The sequence below is a fragment of the Mya arenaria genome, chromosome 2 (assembly GCF_026914265.1).
Source record: "Mya arenaria isolate MELC-2E11 chromosome 2, ASM2691426v1".
NCBI lineage: Eukaryota > Metazoa > Mollusca > Bivalvia > Myida > Myidae > Mya > Mya arenaria.
The window spans coordinates 34423989-34443141 of NC_069123.1; the positions used below are offsets into that span (position 1 = coordinate 34423989).

Genomic DNA, 19153 nt, shown 5'->3' on the forward strand with positions numbered 1-19153 from the left:
TTCAGGTATTCCAATAAAGCTCTGGTCCCACACTTTTTCACGCCAATAATTATCACCCTAGGAAGCCTTCTAATATGTTTGTCAAGGGGCTTACTACTCAAGTTTTCAACTAAAAGTGGTATGTGATTAAAATTCAGTTTTTTTTTTTGTACGATCCATTGAAGTTGTTGGTTCTGTCAAACAGAGTTCTCTACGAGATAGAAAACGTTGCCTCCGACATGGGCTCGTGATTTCTGTGAACATCGAAGTATCGTTAACTGTGTTTGTCGTGGTATCTAACAGCAATATCCACGTAAAAAACAACAACATACATATGTAAAATATATTCACTTTTCCACGAATTACCATATCTGGAAATACCAAATCCAGATTAATATTCCCGTGTCTTCAATAAAAGTAAGTCCACAATTACAAATCCATTTTACAAGAAGGAATCATTTAAGATCGTTACACCACAGCTCTTGAATGTAAACGCATTTATTTTCTTGGAAACAATTGTCGATTAAGCTGTTGGCTAGGCAAGTGGCATTTACTATTCAAACGCTGCAGCAGTATTGGACATCGGCCATGCGACACCTTATCTCAAATTATGTGTCGTTCTGTATTGGCGAGACACCTGTAGGATATCGGGTAGTAAAAGGAAAACCCTTTAGCTCGTTATGATTGTAAGACAATGTTATTTCTGATTAGATGAACGTTTGTGTTCGATAGATTTGTGATGATTACCATGCACGTTAAAATAAGTTAAAAGCACATTGTAGTAAAACATTTATGTTCATTGTTCATTTATCGCCAATGAACTAAATGAGTTGACTTGTTAATAATTGCAAAACTCTAAAAACATCGATATATGATGAATAAACAATTTTGGACCAACGGTAGCAAATAATACTGTACATTAACAACTGATTATTAATCTATCATGTCCAATAAAGGCGTGAGCTAATTAATGAAACACTATACTGTTTCAACAGACCGTTATGGAGATGGTGTGAACTCACTTAATGTTTATTTCAGTTTTGTTTGCATTCCTGAAAACGATCTATATTATTTAACGGATCGTTTTTAGAAGTTAATTGTCTAACCATTCGATAATACATTCCGTCCCCTGTCCCTTGCTTTTGAAATATTATCTAAACATTTACTTGTACATCAAATTAAGTTTGTTTTAAAGATACTATTCATCGACAGTGTAAAAGTGTTTCCTCCCCCTCTCATTAACAAGCATCGGGTCAAGCGAGTTTTCTATTGCTACGTAATGTCTTCGAAAAAAAAATGTGGGTGGACTATCGGATTCTCGGAAATAACTTCAGAATTAATTTTGCTTGAAGAACGATTTTGTAACATACAAAAATAATCACGTTAGCAGTGTTCAGTATCCAGTGTGCTATTTTACTGACTTTTACCTGGCGGTTACTCGACCAATTATTGAAGACGATATTCTAATAGTCAGTTGTCTTGTAATGTTGTGTGTCTCGTTAATTTTTGTTTGCTTTGGCTCCATCAAGTAAGCTCATTGTTATTTGTCTTAACTGTCGGGATCGTGCATGTTGTTTTTATACATTTACATCAAAGGAATGAGAGGGTTCATCGCCAAATTTAAAATGTTCTAAATAATTGTTTTACTTTTACAATGAGTGTAGAGCTGCGATTATTAAAAGTACGTATACTCTGTGTTGTTTTTCATGCAAATAGTCAAAGGTTCTCAAAAAAACATGTATTTCGTTTCAATGATGATTGATTCCTCTTTGAAGTAAGGCCTTTTGCAGAACAAACGACGTTTTACTGAATCTTTTAAGGAAATTGTAAAAACCTTGTTAGCAACTGGATTGCATTCAACGGCTTTTGATATCTCAAAACAATGAAAATCGGCCATCTCTCTGAAGACATTCGGTTCATCGGGGTGGGTGAGAATAATCAACAACACTTATTGGTACTTTAAAGACATGACCACCCTATTGGTTGTATTGCAGACGTCTAGAATATTACCTTTTACAAAGAACGATATCTGTTTGTCATATTGGAAAACCAATGTTCTAAAGGTCTTTATTGAATGTGAATTAGTGTTCAAGAACGCTTTTAAAGAACAATTTGACACATCGACAATAAAAAATGCGTTAGCTACCAAATCAGTTAAGAATATGTTCATGACTACGAACTTTTAAGAAAAGTTGATGAATTTTCATTTCATGAAATTAAAGTTATTTTAAATCGATCAAATGTTCATGATTGCAGTTAATGGATTATTCATGAATAACATATTCGTTACAATCCATGATTTTTTTGTGACAATTCATGAATTTTTGGAATAGCTAATACATTATTAAAGAATATTGATCATACATGAACTAATCATGAACGTCTTTATAAAAAGTTCATCTGAACCCTAGGGGTTACACCTAGAAGGGTGCATAAATAGTTATTCACCTTAAACTTTGTTCTAGATTTTTATAAACCAGATGCTTTACATACTGATGACCCTTGCTAAACTCAGACAAACAAATCAGAACAATTCTGGAACTGAACTAGATAATTATATAACGGTTCTGTAACTTTCAACTAATATGTACTATAACATTGCTGGCTTTTTAAATCAGAGTTCTGTAATCTATTATAATTTGAAGTTGTGAAAATGGCATTGTTGTTTGTGTCTCATAAGGCAGACAGTTTTGTTTTTATTGTTGTAATGTAAGCTGTACACATCATGTAAAAGGTATGTGTTACCAGTATTGTTTGAGTTTCAATTTAATCTTATAACTTGTATTGCATGTTTATTTTTCTGTGGATGTATTGTTTGGTTGTTAAATATGTTCGTGGTTCTTATAGATGAAAATCCAAATAGCTAGGTTGTACAAGACCATAAATGTCCCTCACATTGTACATGCTGTTGTAATTTGATTGATTTGCAGTCTTACTCATCACTGACATGGATGGGAAGATGAGTCTAGACGTGAGTGCGAAAGCATTAGGTTTCTTTAGGAGGACGTTGCATCGGCGAAAATGAAGGTCATCATCGCTCTAGTCATTGCGTGGGCCATGTTTACAACTTTTACACTGCTCGTAATTGGACAACATACTTTGTCACTGAAACACCAATCCTCTCTAGATCTATGTCAAGGGACCATCTTAACATGGATTGGCTATGAATTAGGGTGTATATAAAGTATGTCTGGTTCATTAATTATGGTCACGGAAAATGTGTGGTTCATGAACTGTGTTTGGTTTATGAACTTCATGAACCATGTGTTCATGAACTCTGACTGGGTCATGAAATTCATTACATTTTGTGTTCATTAACTCTTACTTGTTAATTAACAAGTATTTATGAACTCTTTCCTGAATGAAAAAAGACTCATTTTAAGTTCAAACACAAATCATGAATCGATCATAAACTGTTCATGAATTTATTCATATCCAATTTATGAATAGTTCATGATATTCGATACAGGGAAACAGCCATTGTTCATGGATGGTATTTCAGTCAGGGGTGGAGCAAGATGTGTTTTTGAAATAACGATGTACATATAATTCTTAGTATAATTAAATTCTCCTCACGGTACAAACTGTTTCCATTTGAACACACCCTCCACCTCTGTTTTTAAAAAAAAACACATGTTCAATTTAACAATGCTTTATAAACTGAAGAAAAATATATTGATTATCCTAAAACGTCTCTAAACACGTTATTATATCAATTTTTTTCACTTGTGACTCCATGGACATGACATTACATCAGGATGTATTCAAAATAAATATGACGTCACGATTTAAAGGAAAGTAATTACTATCAATACTTTACTTTGAAAAGTTTTGATCCTTACTGAATATCATCGCATCATTTTCTTTTCAAACGGAATTTAAAAAAAGGCGATACATGCAGATGTTGGATTCGATTGTGCTTCAACATAAATTACATTATATGATTGATTTTGTTCCTCCTGTTTTTCCATAGTAAATTAAAAAATAAATTATGAATATTTGTGTAAGCCATAAAGAACCTGGTTTAGACATTCAGATACTACAGTTCAAGACAAAGAATGCATTGGCACAGTCCATCAGAGCTTTGCATAGGAGCAGCTTATCCAAATTGATTAATGCTCCGACGGAAGATATTATCGCAAGACATATTGACAAATTGACAACAAAACAATAATAAAAATGCATATGGCATTACAAAGTGGTTCAAATAACGGAATAAAGAATATCTTATATATCATTTTAATTTATCGATTTCTTTCATCGATACACAAATTAGGATGGAAAGCAAATCTTGTAAAGCAAACACTAAAATGAGAATTTCAGTTTGATGTATTGATATATTGATGTTACCAACCCTACGTAGAACTCTCTGTTAGATTTCAACTCACATTAACTAAGTGCATGAGTGATATTGCTATTATGACGAGGTCACAGATAAATACAACAACTTTGACATTGCAAGACGTATTGCACATTTTTGCCGGCACATCTGGAGACACGAACACAATTAAGTCTTCTTCATGGTTATCTCCTGATCATGTGTTGCCTGCATCATTGAACTGAATGACATGATTTTGAATACTCTCTTTGTACCTGACAGTACACACTATATGCAATCTCTCAGCCGTCACGTATGCTATAATATATAGTATATAGTTCAATACTACGTACAACGTTATTTTCATACCATCACATATTTAATAAACAACTAAAGATCATTAAGTGAAATTAAGCTGATGGCGGGTGTAACTTATTTTCTTAACAATCAAGGTCGTGCTTTAAGAGGACATTCAAAAGTTGAGTTTTAGAACATTCATGTTGTTAGTATGGCATTTGATTACTGGGTTGGTCCCTGTTGTTCTCATTTCGCCATCGAATACATCGAACAATCCTTGCTATACTTTAATATTTTAAAAGAATGAAAATATGCCATTCCAATTTCTTGTTGTGGTGGCAAGAACACTGCGACCATTTTTTCATCTATATGAATTCAACTAAGGGTCTGCAGAGCAAAACAAATATTGTTATACATTGAATATTATGTGTCATATTGACATTGCAAACAGGACGGGAGATCTTTTATTATTTGAACTTAATTTTGTCAAGCATTCTATCATGCTTTGTAAAAGTTCACTGATAATAAGAAAAGAAGAAGAAGAAAGGTGTAATTGTGTTTTTCAGCGACAAATCGTTGCATAATCTCTTTAAGACACATATCATGACAGGAATTTGAATTGTGTTACAGCTATATTTTCCACTTAAATACCGATTCATTTGTCACTTTGAAGATAGTGACAATTTATTTTACTGCTCATTACTCAATTATTTACACATTTTCTTAAACAATTGATTACACAGGAGCAACGGTGAGAATATCAATCAAGCAACCGCTTCTTCGTTTATTGTTTGACTAATCGGTCTGTCTCTGTATTTTCCATTGTATAACTATTATCAAAGAATATCATAGCGAGTGCATCGTTTAAGATTGTAGGAATTTATTGACCAAAGGCAAGTAATGAAAGGACATAATTTGTACCAGTCGATTCCGAAGTTGTTGTTTATGTCAGAGAAGTGAGGGTTTGACCAGGGGTCTTATAAGCAGATGTTGTTTTGAGCGTTCCAATTGAGCTCCGATTCCATAGGTTTCACTCCGATAATTAATGCCTTGTGAACCCTCCTCATGACCTCGTTTAGCAGCTTATTGCTCAGGCGTGTAGCTAATAATGATCTGTTATTGAAATTTAAATTGTTTGAAGTGTGATTCATTGAAGCTTTCGTTTGTTCCAAAAACACAGTTCTTTACAAGAACAGCAGTAGTTCTCGGACATTCATATTGTTCGTCTCATTTCAGAAGTTACGTATCCTGCTCTTGGTTTCTATAAAATCAGGTGCTCGAAACGTGTCCGTAGATACCGACACTTTTTATCAGGTATTGAGTGTAAGAAATATAAAAGGATTCGTATGTAGGATTAATTTTAAGGTATTGTTGTTTTGGAAAGTCATAATCATACTCCAAATAGCGCCACTTGGTCTATATAAATGTTATATAGAGCGCTCTCTGGAAAGTAACAATACATTTAGACGACTATCCGAATCGAAAAAAATTCGGATAAGTGAACCCGAAAGAAGAAAAAAGTAACGATTAGAAGAATATCTAGATGCCAATAAAATAACAATGGTTTTGTGGGAAAGGGGTTGGTCGGGAAATCGGTAACAATCGGGTAATTTTGTTATGCACAATCTTTTCAAAATTAATTTCTCTTTAAAATGCCCTCTTTTCTACTAGGCTTCTTTTGAACAAAATAGTCTCAATGATTGAAACTGTACAGAATCATGTTGTTGTGTTGTTCTTGCTTTGGGAAAATAATGCATCTTCTTAGAATATATTGCGAAATGCTCGAGAGCACGATTATCACCAGAACGTTGTGCTGATAACTATGAATGTCGATGGCAACATATAAAATACGGCCCTTGTAAGAAAACTGTGTTTAGAAGGAAACCTCATTTAAATATAATAAAATACTTTCTGTTGTCAATATATTTTCCAGTTATTTTTTAAGATTACAACGGCAACGCTAAATTACGAGAAGTTACAGCTGTAAACAACAATATACATATTTTTCTTTTTCGTCTTGTTTCTGTTTTTTTATTTACAAAATATATTACTTTGCAAACATTTATCTTTGCAAATAAATTTTACATTGTACTACGCTTCCTTAATTAATGGAAACAAATACAACACGAACTGATTTTATTTTTGTTCAATCTCTGTTTTATCCCTTCTTGGCCAGATATATCTTTCGCTGTCCATATTTGTCTATCAGCCACCAAACACACCGTCCTCTCACTGATAAGATATATCCATACTACTTTAATGCTTCTTAAGCTCAAAGAGAAACACTTGATCACGCACAATCCATCTTTCTTTCATACTAGACCGTCAAGTATTTCCGCTCATGTGACCAATGCTGGGAAAAACGACATTTCACCCCGATAGAAGATGAGTCACGAGCAACAACGGTCTAATTGAAAATCATTTGAGAAGAGCTGCGATTTAATATTACTGCATTCGCGCCATGACGTCAGTTAAGAGTTCGCACGCGTACATTGGAAGAAAGTACAAAAATACTGTGTATTTAATGTCACATTTAATAAAATTTGAAACTAAAAGGTTTGCAAGAAGAAGTATGAATCATTCCGGTACTGATTGGAAAATCCGACTCCCATGCTCTCAGCAAGCCTCGTTACTGGCCTTCGCACATGCCATCAGGTCTTATATATCCATATAATTTTACAAGTCTTTAATGATTACAGGATTTCAGGTATGTACTGCATTATTTTGCATACATATTGCTTGAAATGGACGTTGACGTTAATTGAGCATTTCAACACAACAAGCATACCAAACATACATCAAAATAGCTTTATCTTTTTATAATGTGATTATCGTATTGGAAAGGTCGGTGAAATATGAGTTCAATGAAACACCAACTCACTGGGAATTAAGCTAGTTCTCACACTTGTTCCAACGTTTGTAAATAAAAATATAAAAGCCATATTGGAGCCAGCATCAACTTAAAAAACAATCAAGAAGAAAATAAACTGAACATATTGACGGATACATTAATTTCAAATACTCAATGAGTAAATGCTGACATCACCTGCAAACGATTTTTTTGTTTAATAACAGTTAATTGCATGTATGTTGACAATAAATAGATCATATATATCTAAATATACCTTATTTAAAGCAAATGAGTGATTATCTGACATGCAAAGGGATCGGGCCACGAGTTATACCAACATCAATTACGGCCCTCTCCCAAAACGTCAAATTAAATACCAAGCAAAGGTTTTGTTATATCAAAGTTAGTTTTTATATCAGTGGAAAATGTTCAGATAAGTATGTAGGCAATTTACCGCGGGAATATTTGTAAACTAAAATTGACTTTTGCATTTCTCTTCTGTCCGACAAAGAAGTCCATCCTATTTCCTTGATAAGTCTATCAATTGAAACTGATCGTGTGAGTCCAGTAACAATTCTTGCAGCTCCGTATTGAAGTTACCTTTTCATAAAGTGTACAATTATCCCGGACTATTGAGGCGTATTCAAGAATTGGTCGTAGGTATGATATACATATTTGCTTAAGAGTTTTGCGGTGTAGTTTATATTTTAACGCTTGCATGGAACCAATAATCTTTCGGGCAGAACTAATAATATTGTTTATATGGTTGTGCCAAGTTCCATCTGCACTAAGTGTTACGCCTAAATGTTTATGATGGTCACTTAGGACTAGGGGTGTGTCAAACATAAAAGATGGTTTCAGCTGTTTTTAAGAGAACAAAATAAAGCTTCTGCAAACGATTGAGTTAAGCTGTACTTACTGTTCAACGGTACAATACAGCCATTCATACAGCAATCTGACATAGCTCGCCCTAGCAAATTCTAGGTTTCAAACTATTTCCATTAGTGAATTCATCATTGTACAAACAAGGATTTAACACGAAATGAAAATATATTAAAATAAAATCAGAACATATATGTTGTAAAATATGCTCCGAGATATCAAATGAAAACAGTCTAAAGAATAACCCTATAATCCCAAGAAACTATATTCTTACGCTTGAACTTTGCTTGTCGAAAAATGGCAGTTAGTCAGTTTATGTTGCAGGGTGTTTTCTTTTCAAAAACTGGCAAAAGAATGTGATAGATTTCCGTTGTAACCGCGTTCGAATAAGTATTTAAAAGGCCATTGAGGCGATTAGGAATTCTATTGTGATAAAGCTTTCTAAGTTTACGTAGCCTTTTGAGAATATCGCCGAAGAAATGAGGGTGGGTAATACACTAAGTCAACAATGAAGGATATGAGACTTGGATTGTGTTAAGCGAGTATGTGATAATGCTAAATGAATAGCTTTGAAAAGCTTTTCTGCAATTCATGGTTTCAAAACCCTGAGTTTAGCAGTTCAACAGACATCAATTTACTACGGAAGCTAAATTCATCGACGTCCGAACATACTCTAGCGAATATAACTATTTGTGAAATGGATATACCGTAACTGATGTCAGAAGTGAATGACGGTCTAGCGAATATTTGAAAAATATCTAAGATGTTCGTAATATTTTGGAATTAGTTAAAATAGGTTCCATAAAGCCTTTAGAACAAGGGGGGAGTAGAACAGCATATAAATATCAGTAAAATTACGTCAACTCACATCCATATCAAATTCATTTCCAGTGTTCAAATTAACGTTTATGTATATCTACAGAAATCAGTATAAAGAGTAACCGTGTTGAATACATAGTTTTTGTTATTATTTCGTGTTGTATTACCACACTCTATGAACTGATTTTGATGGTAATGGTATTTCTTGCAATATAAAATATTTATTTATGTATTATGAAGTATAAAGCATCATAATCCGTAATCCTCAAGTTGCCGATTCATTCTTTCTCTTGGACGAACTGATGCTAGATATAAGATGTCAGAATCAAATGACTAGTACCGATATATCCATATTTACATATAAACGCTTATGTTGAGTGCATATTAAAAGCTTTAGAACATTGCTTCTCAACTTTGATCGTTATGTCCAAGCTTCATGTCTTTAAAGTTGCCATCAAGCACCCCCAAGGGCCTTTTAGTTAAGCATTACCAAGGACTCTATAGTGCCGTCTTTCAAAAGTCTGCACTTACATCGCACCTTATAGACACAATTGCTCTCAGAAGTGTTTTTTAAAACTTTATTCTGAGAAGAGTATATCACAAGCTGTCAATGACAAATATCTTGCTAACAAACTTTTACGATTTTCTTAACAGGTTCATTAAACATTTTATATTCCGACATTCGAATACATGCACTGCAAACAATGGGTTACGTACTTGTTGCATATTTGTGTTTTTTGTCGGTGGATGGAGCAGGAATTGGATATCAGTCAAGGTTAGGGCATTGGTGAAACTAGTGAAGAGGTATCACTCAAGGGTGGATCATGGGTGGAACAGGGGAAGGAGTATCAGTCAGGGGCGTGAACTGGATAAAACAGGGGATGGAGTATAAGTCAGGGGCGTGACATGGGTGGAACATGTGAAGGGGTATCAGCCAGGCGTGTAACAGAGGAAAGAGTATCAGTCAGGGGCGATGCATGGGTGGATCATGGATCGAACAGGGGAAGGGGTATCAGTCAGGGTTGAAACAAGGGGAGGAGTATCAGTCAGGGGCGAAGCAGGGGTGAAACAGGTGAAAGGATATCAGTCAGGGGTCGAGCAGGGGAAGGAATATCGTTCAGGGGTGGAGCGTGGGTGGAAAAAGTGAAGGGGTATCAGTTAGGGATGTTACATGGGAAGCAGTGTCAGTCAGGGGTGGATTAGGGGTAGGAGTATCAGTCAGGGGCGACAATGGGTCGAATAGGGGTAGGTGTATCAGTCAGGGATAGAACAGGGGAAGTAGTATCGGTCAGCATTTGAGCATAGGTTGAGAAGGGGTGCAGAATCAGTCGAACGGGAGCATGGATTTAGTAGGACTGTAGTATCAACCAAGGTTGGAGCATGGGTTGAACAGGGTTGTAATATCACTCAGAATGGAGCTGAGGAAGAGTATGAGTTAGGGGTGAAGCAGCGGCGAAGTATCTGTCTGAGTTGGAGCAAAGCGTGTTTCTTGAAACATTTATATACACACAAATTGTTAGCATAACAATCAATCCAATATTGTATTCATGATCAGTGACATATACTGCACCATTGTTCGTTCTTTGTTAAAACAGCAAACTTTCGTAGCAAACCAGTGCCAAATACAAATCTTATAATAGCGTACCTTCATTGTTGTAAACAAATTAAAAAAAACTACAACGGAATATCGATGTTAACGCAAACACCGAACAATTTAATGTTAGGAACTCGTTTCGGCGTGTTAGCTTGAATTCATTGCCTGAATTAGCACTTCTTATTACAGTATCACAAAAGTATCTTCAGTAAATGAATGTGTAAGGAAATACTATCAACTTTCCATATACAAGATCATGATAATCCACTCAGGCTTTCTATTGTTTCGTCTAATATTGATGGTTTATGCAAAGGATGTGCAATTAGTTATGTTTATAAGCTATCCTTTATTAAATAGAATACGTATTTCTGCTATATGTGAATATCAATCATAACATAACACGTAACATAATTATAATATTTTTAATAATAGAATGTTAATAATGATATCACTACCCATTCACTTTTTATGAATATCATTTGTATGCTTAAACATACAATTATTTTGTTGATTGGTAACTTAACTAGACCTTGAGAACACTTGAAAAACGGTTATCTAACAATTCTATGTATTTAAATATATGACAATTTCTATAAAGTATGTTATTGTTTCAAGTGAATTCGCTTTAAGCAATATAGTATGACATATTCTGTGTTAATTAGACGTATCTTTTTTATATTTTGATTGTAACTTCGATTTTGTAAAATAAGTGTTATATATGTATGTGTTGCAATTTAGTATGATATTCACTCACTTGAATTGAGTTGACACTGTCTGGTAAATAAATTATCCGTGTTGTTTCGTCACTCGTACAGCAAGATATGCACAATACAAATATTTCACATGACCATTTCAGATACAGGTTAAAATCTTAACTAAGGCATTTATTTTGTAAATAATAAATTAACTACATAAATAAATAATCGTTTGTGTATGCCTAATTGAACTCGGTTAACATATCCGGGACATGTCGGAACAAGACAAAGAATGCATTAAAACAGTCCATGATAGTTTTGTTTAAGAGCAAATTTATCCAGAACTCAGTGCTCCGACGAAAGTCCAGGATGATATATATGTATATAATATGTGAGGCCGCACTCAAAAATTGATAACAGTTTTTTTTAGTAAACATACTAAATGCATTTTATTTAGGCCAACCTATGCAAAAAAGCCATTTTAAAAAACAACAACAATTGTTTTGGATAATTGGTGCACAATAAATATTCGATAAATCTTTAATTGGTATGAAGTAAAGCATAATACATTTAACAGTATTATCTCATAGTCAATTCAAAATTAACTGTGAATATTTGTTTATGCCTTATTGAACTCGGTTTAGATATCCGGAACATACCGTTCGAGACAAAAAACGCATTCACAGTCGATGAGAGCGTTGCATACGAGCAGATATATTCGGAATGATCGATGCTTAAACGGTTGTAATCGCTAGATATATTGACAACATATCCAATTGCATTATGAAGCGGTTGACATAACTTCAGAATAATGTATAATTTTCTTTTCTCAAAGAGGTAAAACTCCATCAGATATGGACCTTGGTTGTATCGTTGCGTCCATTTAATTGATATCGATACCGAAAACTAGTATTAAAGCAATATTGAAAACCATCAATTGAAAGTAGATTATTAAAAAAACACTTATTTAAGCTGCACGTCCTCTTTGGCATCACGAATCTTGACGTATTGACACACTGGTAGTTGTTGCACACACAGTTAAACCAACTGAAGATCGTGAAATGCAAACTCAACAAACAAACTGTTTTTGCTTCCATTACTGACGTTGCGCATTTATTTGTTTCATTGGTTTCCGAATAAGGGTTTCTTACTTAGCAAAAAAAAAACAACAACAACTTAGATAGCAGTATCGGTCAGGGATGATGAAATTGTCATTTTATTTAAAATTCGACTTTTGAAATCGTTATCAATATTTTCACAAAAAAAGTCACACAAAAAATGCGGTACAGTGCAATCGGCTTACTTAATAAGAAATGTCACTATAAAGAATGCATAGTCTAGAAAAGCAGAATCCATTTATGAAAAAGGGATATAGGCTTCGTTAATAACTTAAGCCCTTCGGGCTTAGGACAATACAGCTGACCTCGGACAAATCACTGGGTCAATACGAAATCACCTAATTAATAACATTATATTAGTGTTGTTTATCGAACGGAATTACTTACAAGAGTTTGTTTGTATCACACATTAGGGTCTTTCATCGAAAGTTATTCATCACTGCTTGGAAAAATAATACCACAGTTGAATGCTGTTTTGCGATATGAAAAACCTCTAATGGCAATCACGGCTCTAACAAGGCTTTACGATTTCCTTAACAGGTTCATTAAAAGTAAGCTTGATGAACTTTCAAAGAAATGTGCTCCATTAAAGGTATTACTTAAATAAAAGAACGAATCACTATTGTCCCCAAACGCATGTTTTTTGCAAAAAACGTTAGCAACTAGCACAATATGGAAAACATCAAAGTGTGCATGATTTCGTTTGTAACCTTCCTACAAATACAGATGACCTAAACGTCGATGGCAAATGAAAGGTGTATCAAGAAAAACAAGATTGAGACTGTTCATTGGCAGTGATTGTTGGAATTGGTTAACCGATCACTTTGAGATTAAAAAATCGAAATACTACATCTACAACTATTTTGTATTGAGATAAAAATATTCAATCGATCACGTTCAAAACGAAATTATTGACGTTGAAAAGAAGCCAATTCAGCTTTATTGAATGTGAACATTAAGTGAGCAGGAAACATATAACTTTAAATTATGCTGAGCTTTATGATGGATTATTTAAACAAAAAAACAACAACAAAAATGGGATGAAATTGTAATGAGTAAAATTGCTCACAATAACACTTTGTTGCGTCATTGGTTTGCGTGTGATGAATCTAATTTTTGTTTGTATTCAGTATCCAATAAGCCTTTCTCGTTTTCATTGTTCAATCAGTCTTTTAATAACAAATCATACTGTTGAGTATGCTTTGCTGGATAAACTAAAAAACGTAATAGCGCCGCTTGCATCTTTTCCAGGAAGAAATAGCAGACGGATGAATTGACTTTAAAGGAATTGATCATATCACCATCCAAAGCCAAACATATTTTGCGGAAGACGGTGATTTTAATAAATAGGCACATAATAAAGCAAATCGTTTATTCAGAGCGTCATGTGCCATGAACACGGTTATCGAAATATCCATGTATTTCCGGATAAAAGCGCAACTATAAAACTGAAAGCGTGTTTTCTATGACAACATGTAGTGTATTTTCAGCAATAATAATTCTGCTGCTTCTTATATTGCGTTTCTTAGTCCAAATGTTATGGTTCACATCGTAGACATTTAATTTCTTGGTATTGCAGAAGACATTAACGAAATAATTGCTAACTTTTAAAAGTAAACTATTTGATGACGTGCTTATATGTAAGTACAACTGTAACAGTTGTCTCAAATCTGGTAAGGAGTACTGCGGATCACAAGTTGTCCATTTAACTTCAAGAGCAGTAAAGAACTGAAGGTTCACAACAGTGACGTAAACAACATTGTTAACTTTAACAAAGTTCTGAACAAACGGCATACAAGGTATGTTTTCAGCACAAATACTTAATTTGTAAGATAGGTTTAATGATTGATGACGAAGACGCTAAAACCATCGTCGCCGTTTTCTACAATTAGACGCTAAAATACATCATAATGTATTCCAAAGAGCCTTTTTATTGTTAGACTATTATTCTAGTCACTAATCAGTGTCACGTATCGGAAATCATTACCATAAAATCGACATTGCTCTTTAACAGAGCTGTTTCTGCTGCTCAATCAAAGGCTATAAACACCGATATTGTGTAAAATCAGAAGTCCCTGCAGACTGGAAGGTACCTTTGCATTCTTTGTTGTATTCATTAAGTGATATTTAGATTCTCTGTTACAGAAATTGTATTAACAGAAACAGTGACCATAAACCCCAAGCATTCTTCCGATGTTTAATTTTTACAGATATTCAAATCTATATATTTTAATTAATATCACACAAATATTAATTAAACTTAAAATTAATAATTCATACTTTAATTACGACAAACAGATTCGACGCTTTAAAAAAAATGACGATTAATGAGTTGTATTACTGCCCATCCGATATGCTACAGGTGTTTTCGCCAATACAGAGCGTCATTGGAGATGAGATGTTGAACTGCCGATGTCCAATACTGATGCTTACGTATGAGCAGTGGCTCTCACTTGCCTGGCAAACAGCTTCATTGACAATTGTTTACAAGAAAATGATAGCGATGGAGTAGCGAGATCTTAAATGCTTGCTTCTGATAAAATGTATTTGTAATTATGAAGTTATTTTTTATTAAAAACACGGACATATTTATCTAGTTCTGACATTTCTAGATATGGTAAATCGTCGAGAATTGAATATACTTTATATTTGTATTTGTGTCACATTAACGTGTATATTTCTGTTACAAAATACAACAAAAACATTACAAGAGCCATCGATATTCAAAGATAAGACGAATTCGTTTCGGAGCAAATATGATCTGTCTTGGAGAAAACACTCTTTGTCAGAACGAACACGAACTTCAATAAATCTAACAACAAACGCATTACAATTAAGTAACGGATCATTATTAGTTAAAAGCCAGAGTAGTCAGCCGCCAATCGAAGCCATTAGAAGGATTCCTAAGGTGATTATTATCGGAGTGAAAAAGTGTGGAACCAGGGCTCTCTTGGAATACCTAAAACTTCATCCACTGATAAAAGCCCCCGGGCCGGAGCCGCACTTTTTTGACAGAAACAACCATCGTGGACTTGACTGGTACAGGTACGGCCTTTTCATTTTTTGTCTTTATTTAATGAATCATTGGACCATTTTCATTTGAAAATAACCTCAGATGTATGACAGTTCATTAGAAAAGTTCTTAAATTAACAATATTGTTATTAATTATTTCAATGTTTTAACGTGAAATTTCTCTATTACTTAGTTCAAATTTATTTCCAGTGAAGTGTAATTACATACATAATTAAGATTCCTAAGAGTATCTACTTGCACCGTTGTTGAATGTAAAGAATTTTGAAACTGTAAACCGTCCATATACATCTCTTGAAATCTCTGAAGTTAGGAGTATCTCACTATCTCCTCAGCAATGGTGGCGCTTCCATCATTCGAAATTCTATCGCCATATACGATTTACATGGAAAAGCCACCGAATTGTGGCGCGAAATAAAAGACATTTGTACACAGTTTGGTTGTCAAGCATAGGTCAGATTACTCGTAACTAAAAATCACAAATTAATCCCGAATCAATATATGTTTTTAAGCTGAATAAATGTATTTTATGCACAAATGCAAACAACGTGATGGGTAACGCCCGTCATGCTCCATCTTACCAGCTTTAAAATAATTGTGGACTTAAGAAAATACATTCCGACGGTTTCTGTGATATGTTTGCTCGTATGAATATAATCATAACTTGTACTTAATGTTTGATGTACAATGTCTACGAATATTTGCCCTCTTATATTAACTAGAATATATGGGGTGTGTTTTGACAATTGGTAGAATGAGAGTTTCTGTACATCGGAATCCTGCCTTTCAGATCAATGATGCCAGCAACGAACGACCACGAGATCACCATTGAGAAGACTCCACGGTACTTCGTGTCTCAAGATGTGCCAGAAAAAATATACAATATGTCACCAAATGTCAAACTTGTAGTAGTTATACGTGACCCCGTCATCAGAGCAATGTCTGACTTCACTCAGGCAGTAAGTAAACATGAGGTGAAATCCAACCTGACCTTTCGTAAGAGAGTTCTTCGTAGAGATGGTGACATCAATATGCATTCCTCAGTCGTTAAAACGGGTATTTACGTTCGCTACCTCACAAATTGGTTCCAGTATTTTGGTAGGAGCAACATTCACATTGTGAGTGGTGAGGATCTTATAGCTAATCCTCTTGGTGTTTTAGAAACCGTGCAAGACTTTATAGGTGTACAAAGAGAGATAGATGGGAACTTGATATATTTCAACAAAACGCGTGGATTTCCTTGCATAAGGATGTTAAAACGGAACAATACGGCAAAGTGTTTTGGTGCAACTAAAGGAAGAAACCATGTACAAACTGATTCAACAACACTTAAACGTCTGTATGACTTTTATCGTCCCTATAATCAGTATTTGTTTAGACTTATAAACAAGACTTTCGAATGGAATGAGCTACAAAAAGAGAATTAATTAAACCACGTGTATTGCAATTCTTTCTCGATTCTAAATAAAAGAGTCACCTATTTTAACATTTTTTTTCAATGAATGATTTAAGGTATAAAATATGGTATTATTGCTGTTATTTTTGCGTATTACTATTTAGTGCAAAAACAGCTGTAAAAGAAATGCTTAGCACCTTATAATACATGAGTCATTTGTTTTTTCAATAGAACATGTTTTAAATAAAATAAAATTGACAGAGACACTAGGGATATTGTCCCTAGTTATACACTTATAACACGTTGCTGCTTTTAATAAATTTCTTTAATATTTGCTGGTTGTGTAATAATGCGCTAAATTAACTTTAATGGCGCTTTTCGTTCATATTTTGCATCAATTATGTGATAAGTCCTCTATAACACACATAATGTAAGCCTCTCAGTCTACGATCAAAACGTTGTACAAAAATAACCAGTACAAATCTGCAATATGTCTGGTCTCCTCTTATGACAGAAGTCCTTTTATAAGTCAGTGTTGGTTGCAGCGTTATTACAGCGGAATTGTATTGTCTAGCAGAGGACGTGTATGGAATCACTGATAGAAAAATACTGACGTCTTAGGGAAAGTAATTGTCAAGATGTTCCTGATATTATGCAGATTGGGCGAGAATCAAAAACTTTTAGCAACATGATTGTCAATACTTTGGTCTTGGTTAAGATGATGACCTATTGAACATCGCTTATTTTGTGATGACGGCGACAGTGATTTCCGATAAACGGCACTAATTAATGAATACAAAAAGAGGTGCTTGTTGACAATCAAAACACAGTACTTTAACCTTCATTACATAACAACATAGTTGGTTTTAATATACAAACAAACGGATTGCATACACCAAAAATATAGGGATGCTGTTTCTCTGTTTTTGCAGTAACTGTGATCGAGATATGATACTTAATGATCTTTGATTGGTGTACAACCTTGTTCCAAATCTTCCTAAATCAAAGGTTAAGATGTGTAGCTGATTTGAACAGTTTTTTTGTGGAATTTATACTAATTTAGTTAGTATTTATTAATTCTCGATAGAACTTGAAGAGGACAGTTTAACGTAATGAACATAAGAATGCAATAGCAGGACAAAAAGTGAAAATATTTCGAAAACTTTTTGAAACTGCTTGTTTTCGGCAAAAATATATTGCCACTCAGACATTTAATGTGATGGAACTTCAATAATCATCAATTAAAAATGTCCTTCCTTTGCTATGTTCGTGCAGTTTCAAAATTGGAAATTTCCGTAAAGTATTGCTTGTGATCTGTTGTCTTCATTTTTCTCTATTATAAACTGTGAATATTTGTGTATGCTTCATAGCAGTCGGTTCAGATACCGGGAAATGTTTTTCAAGACAAAATTATGCATTAACATGTTCCAGATGAGTTTTCATGTTTTTCTATTTTTCTGCAGTTTTGAAACTGAACATTTCTGTAAAAGCATTGCTTGTTTTTTGTTGTCTTCATTTTGCTCGATTTTAAACAGTGAATATTTCGTATGCTTGTTCTTAGTGGCTTAAGATATACGTCTAAGTTAGAATTATGCATTGACATGGTCCAGATGTGTTTTGCGCTTGAACAAATTTTTCCCGCAATGATCAATGTTTCGATGGCAGTTACGGGTTTACGGGTAAAATGACGTACGACCATTTTACCTATGGTTTGCTTAACCAACGTTTTCAGAACAATTTATATTGTAACATTCGTATTTCAAGGTGCAAATAAATGAAACTGACTTCTGATATTTAACACATACTACAAACCACGACCAAATTTGCATGAATCCAAATGCATTGGGATCTTCTGTTGATTTGTTTTATGCAAACGCATGAACATATTATAACCTTAAAGTTTAAAACCAATTGTGAAATAAGTTTTATCGTCCAAGGGCATATGCACAATACTTGCACTGTAATAAAGGAAACCATAAACCATTTCTTCGAATTGGTTGCCGTCTTTATCTCTTCAACCGACAATAAATCAGACACTCGTCTGGCAAGATGATGCCAAATCCAAATATCATGGTCACAAAGTGAAGCTTTCAAGGACACCCCAATTCTGTAACATGTCTCCTATCATAACAGCATTTTAGATGTGCAGCCGATTGAAATGATTGAGTGTTAC

At 34.1% G+C, this 19153-nt stretch overlaps 1 protein-coding gene across 1 annotated transcript in view; it reads left to right on the forward strand.

The window, feature by feature from the left end:
- The first annotated feature begins 10134 nt into the window (after positions 1–10134).
- LOC128214383 (uncharacterized) overlaps positions 10135–19153 on the forward strand; it is a 31961-nt gene continuing 22942 nt past the window's right edge. The window contains exons 1-3 of the mRNA XM_052920815.1: positions 10135–10276; positions 15409–15598; positions 16375–16709. Coding sequence (XP_052776775.1) covers positions 10135–10276; positions 15409–15598; positions 16375–16709 — 667 coding nt within the window. The remainder of the gene's footprint in view (positions 10277–15408; positions 15599–16374; positions 16710–19153) is intronic.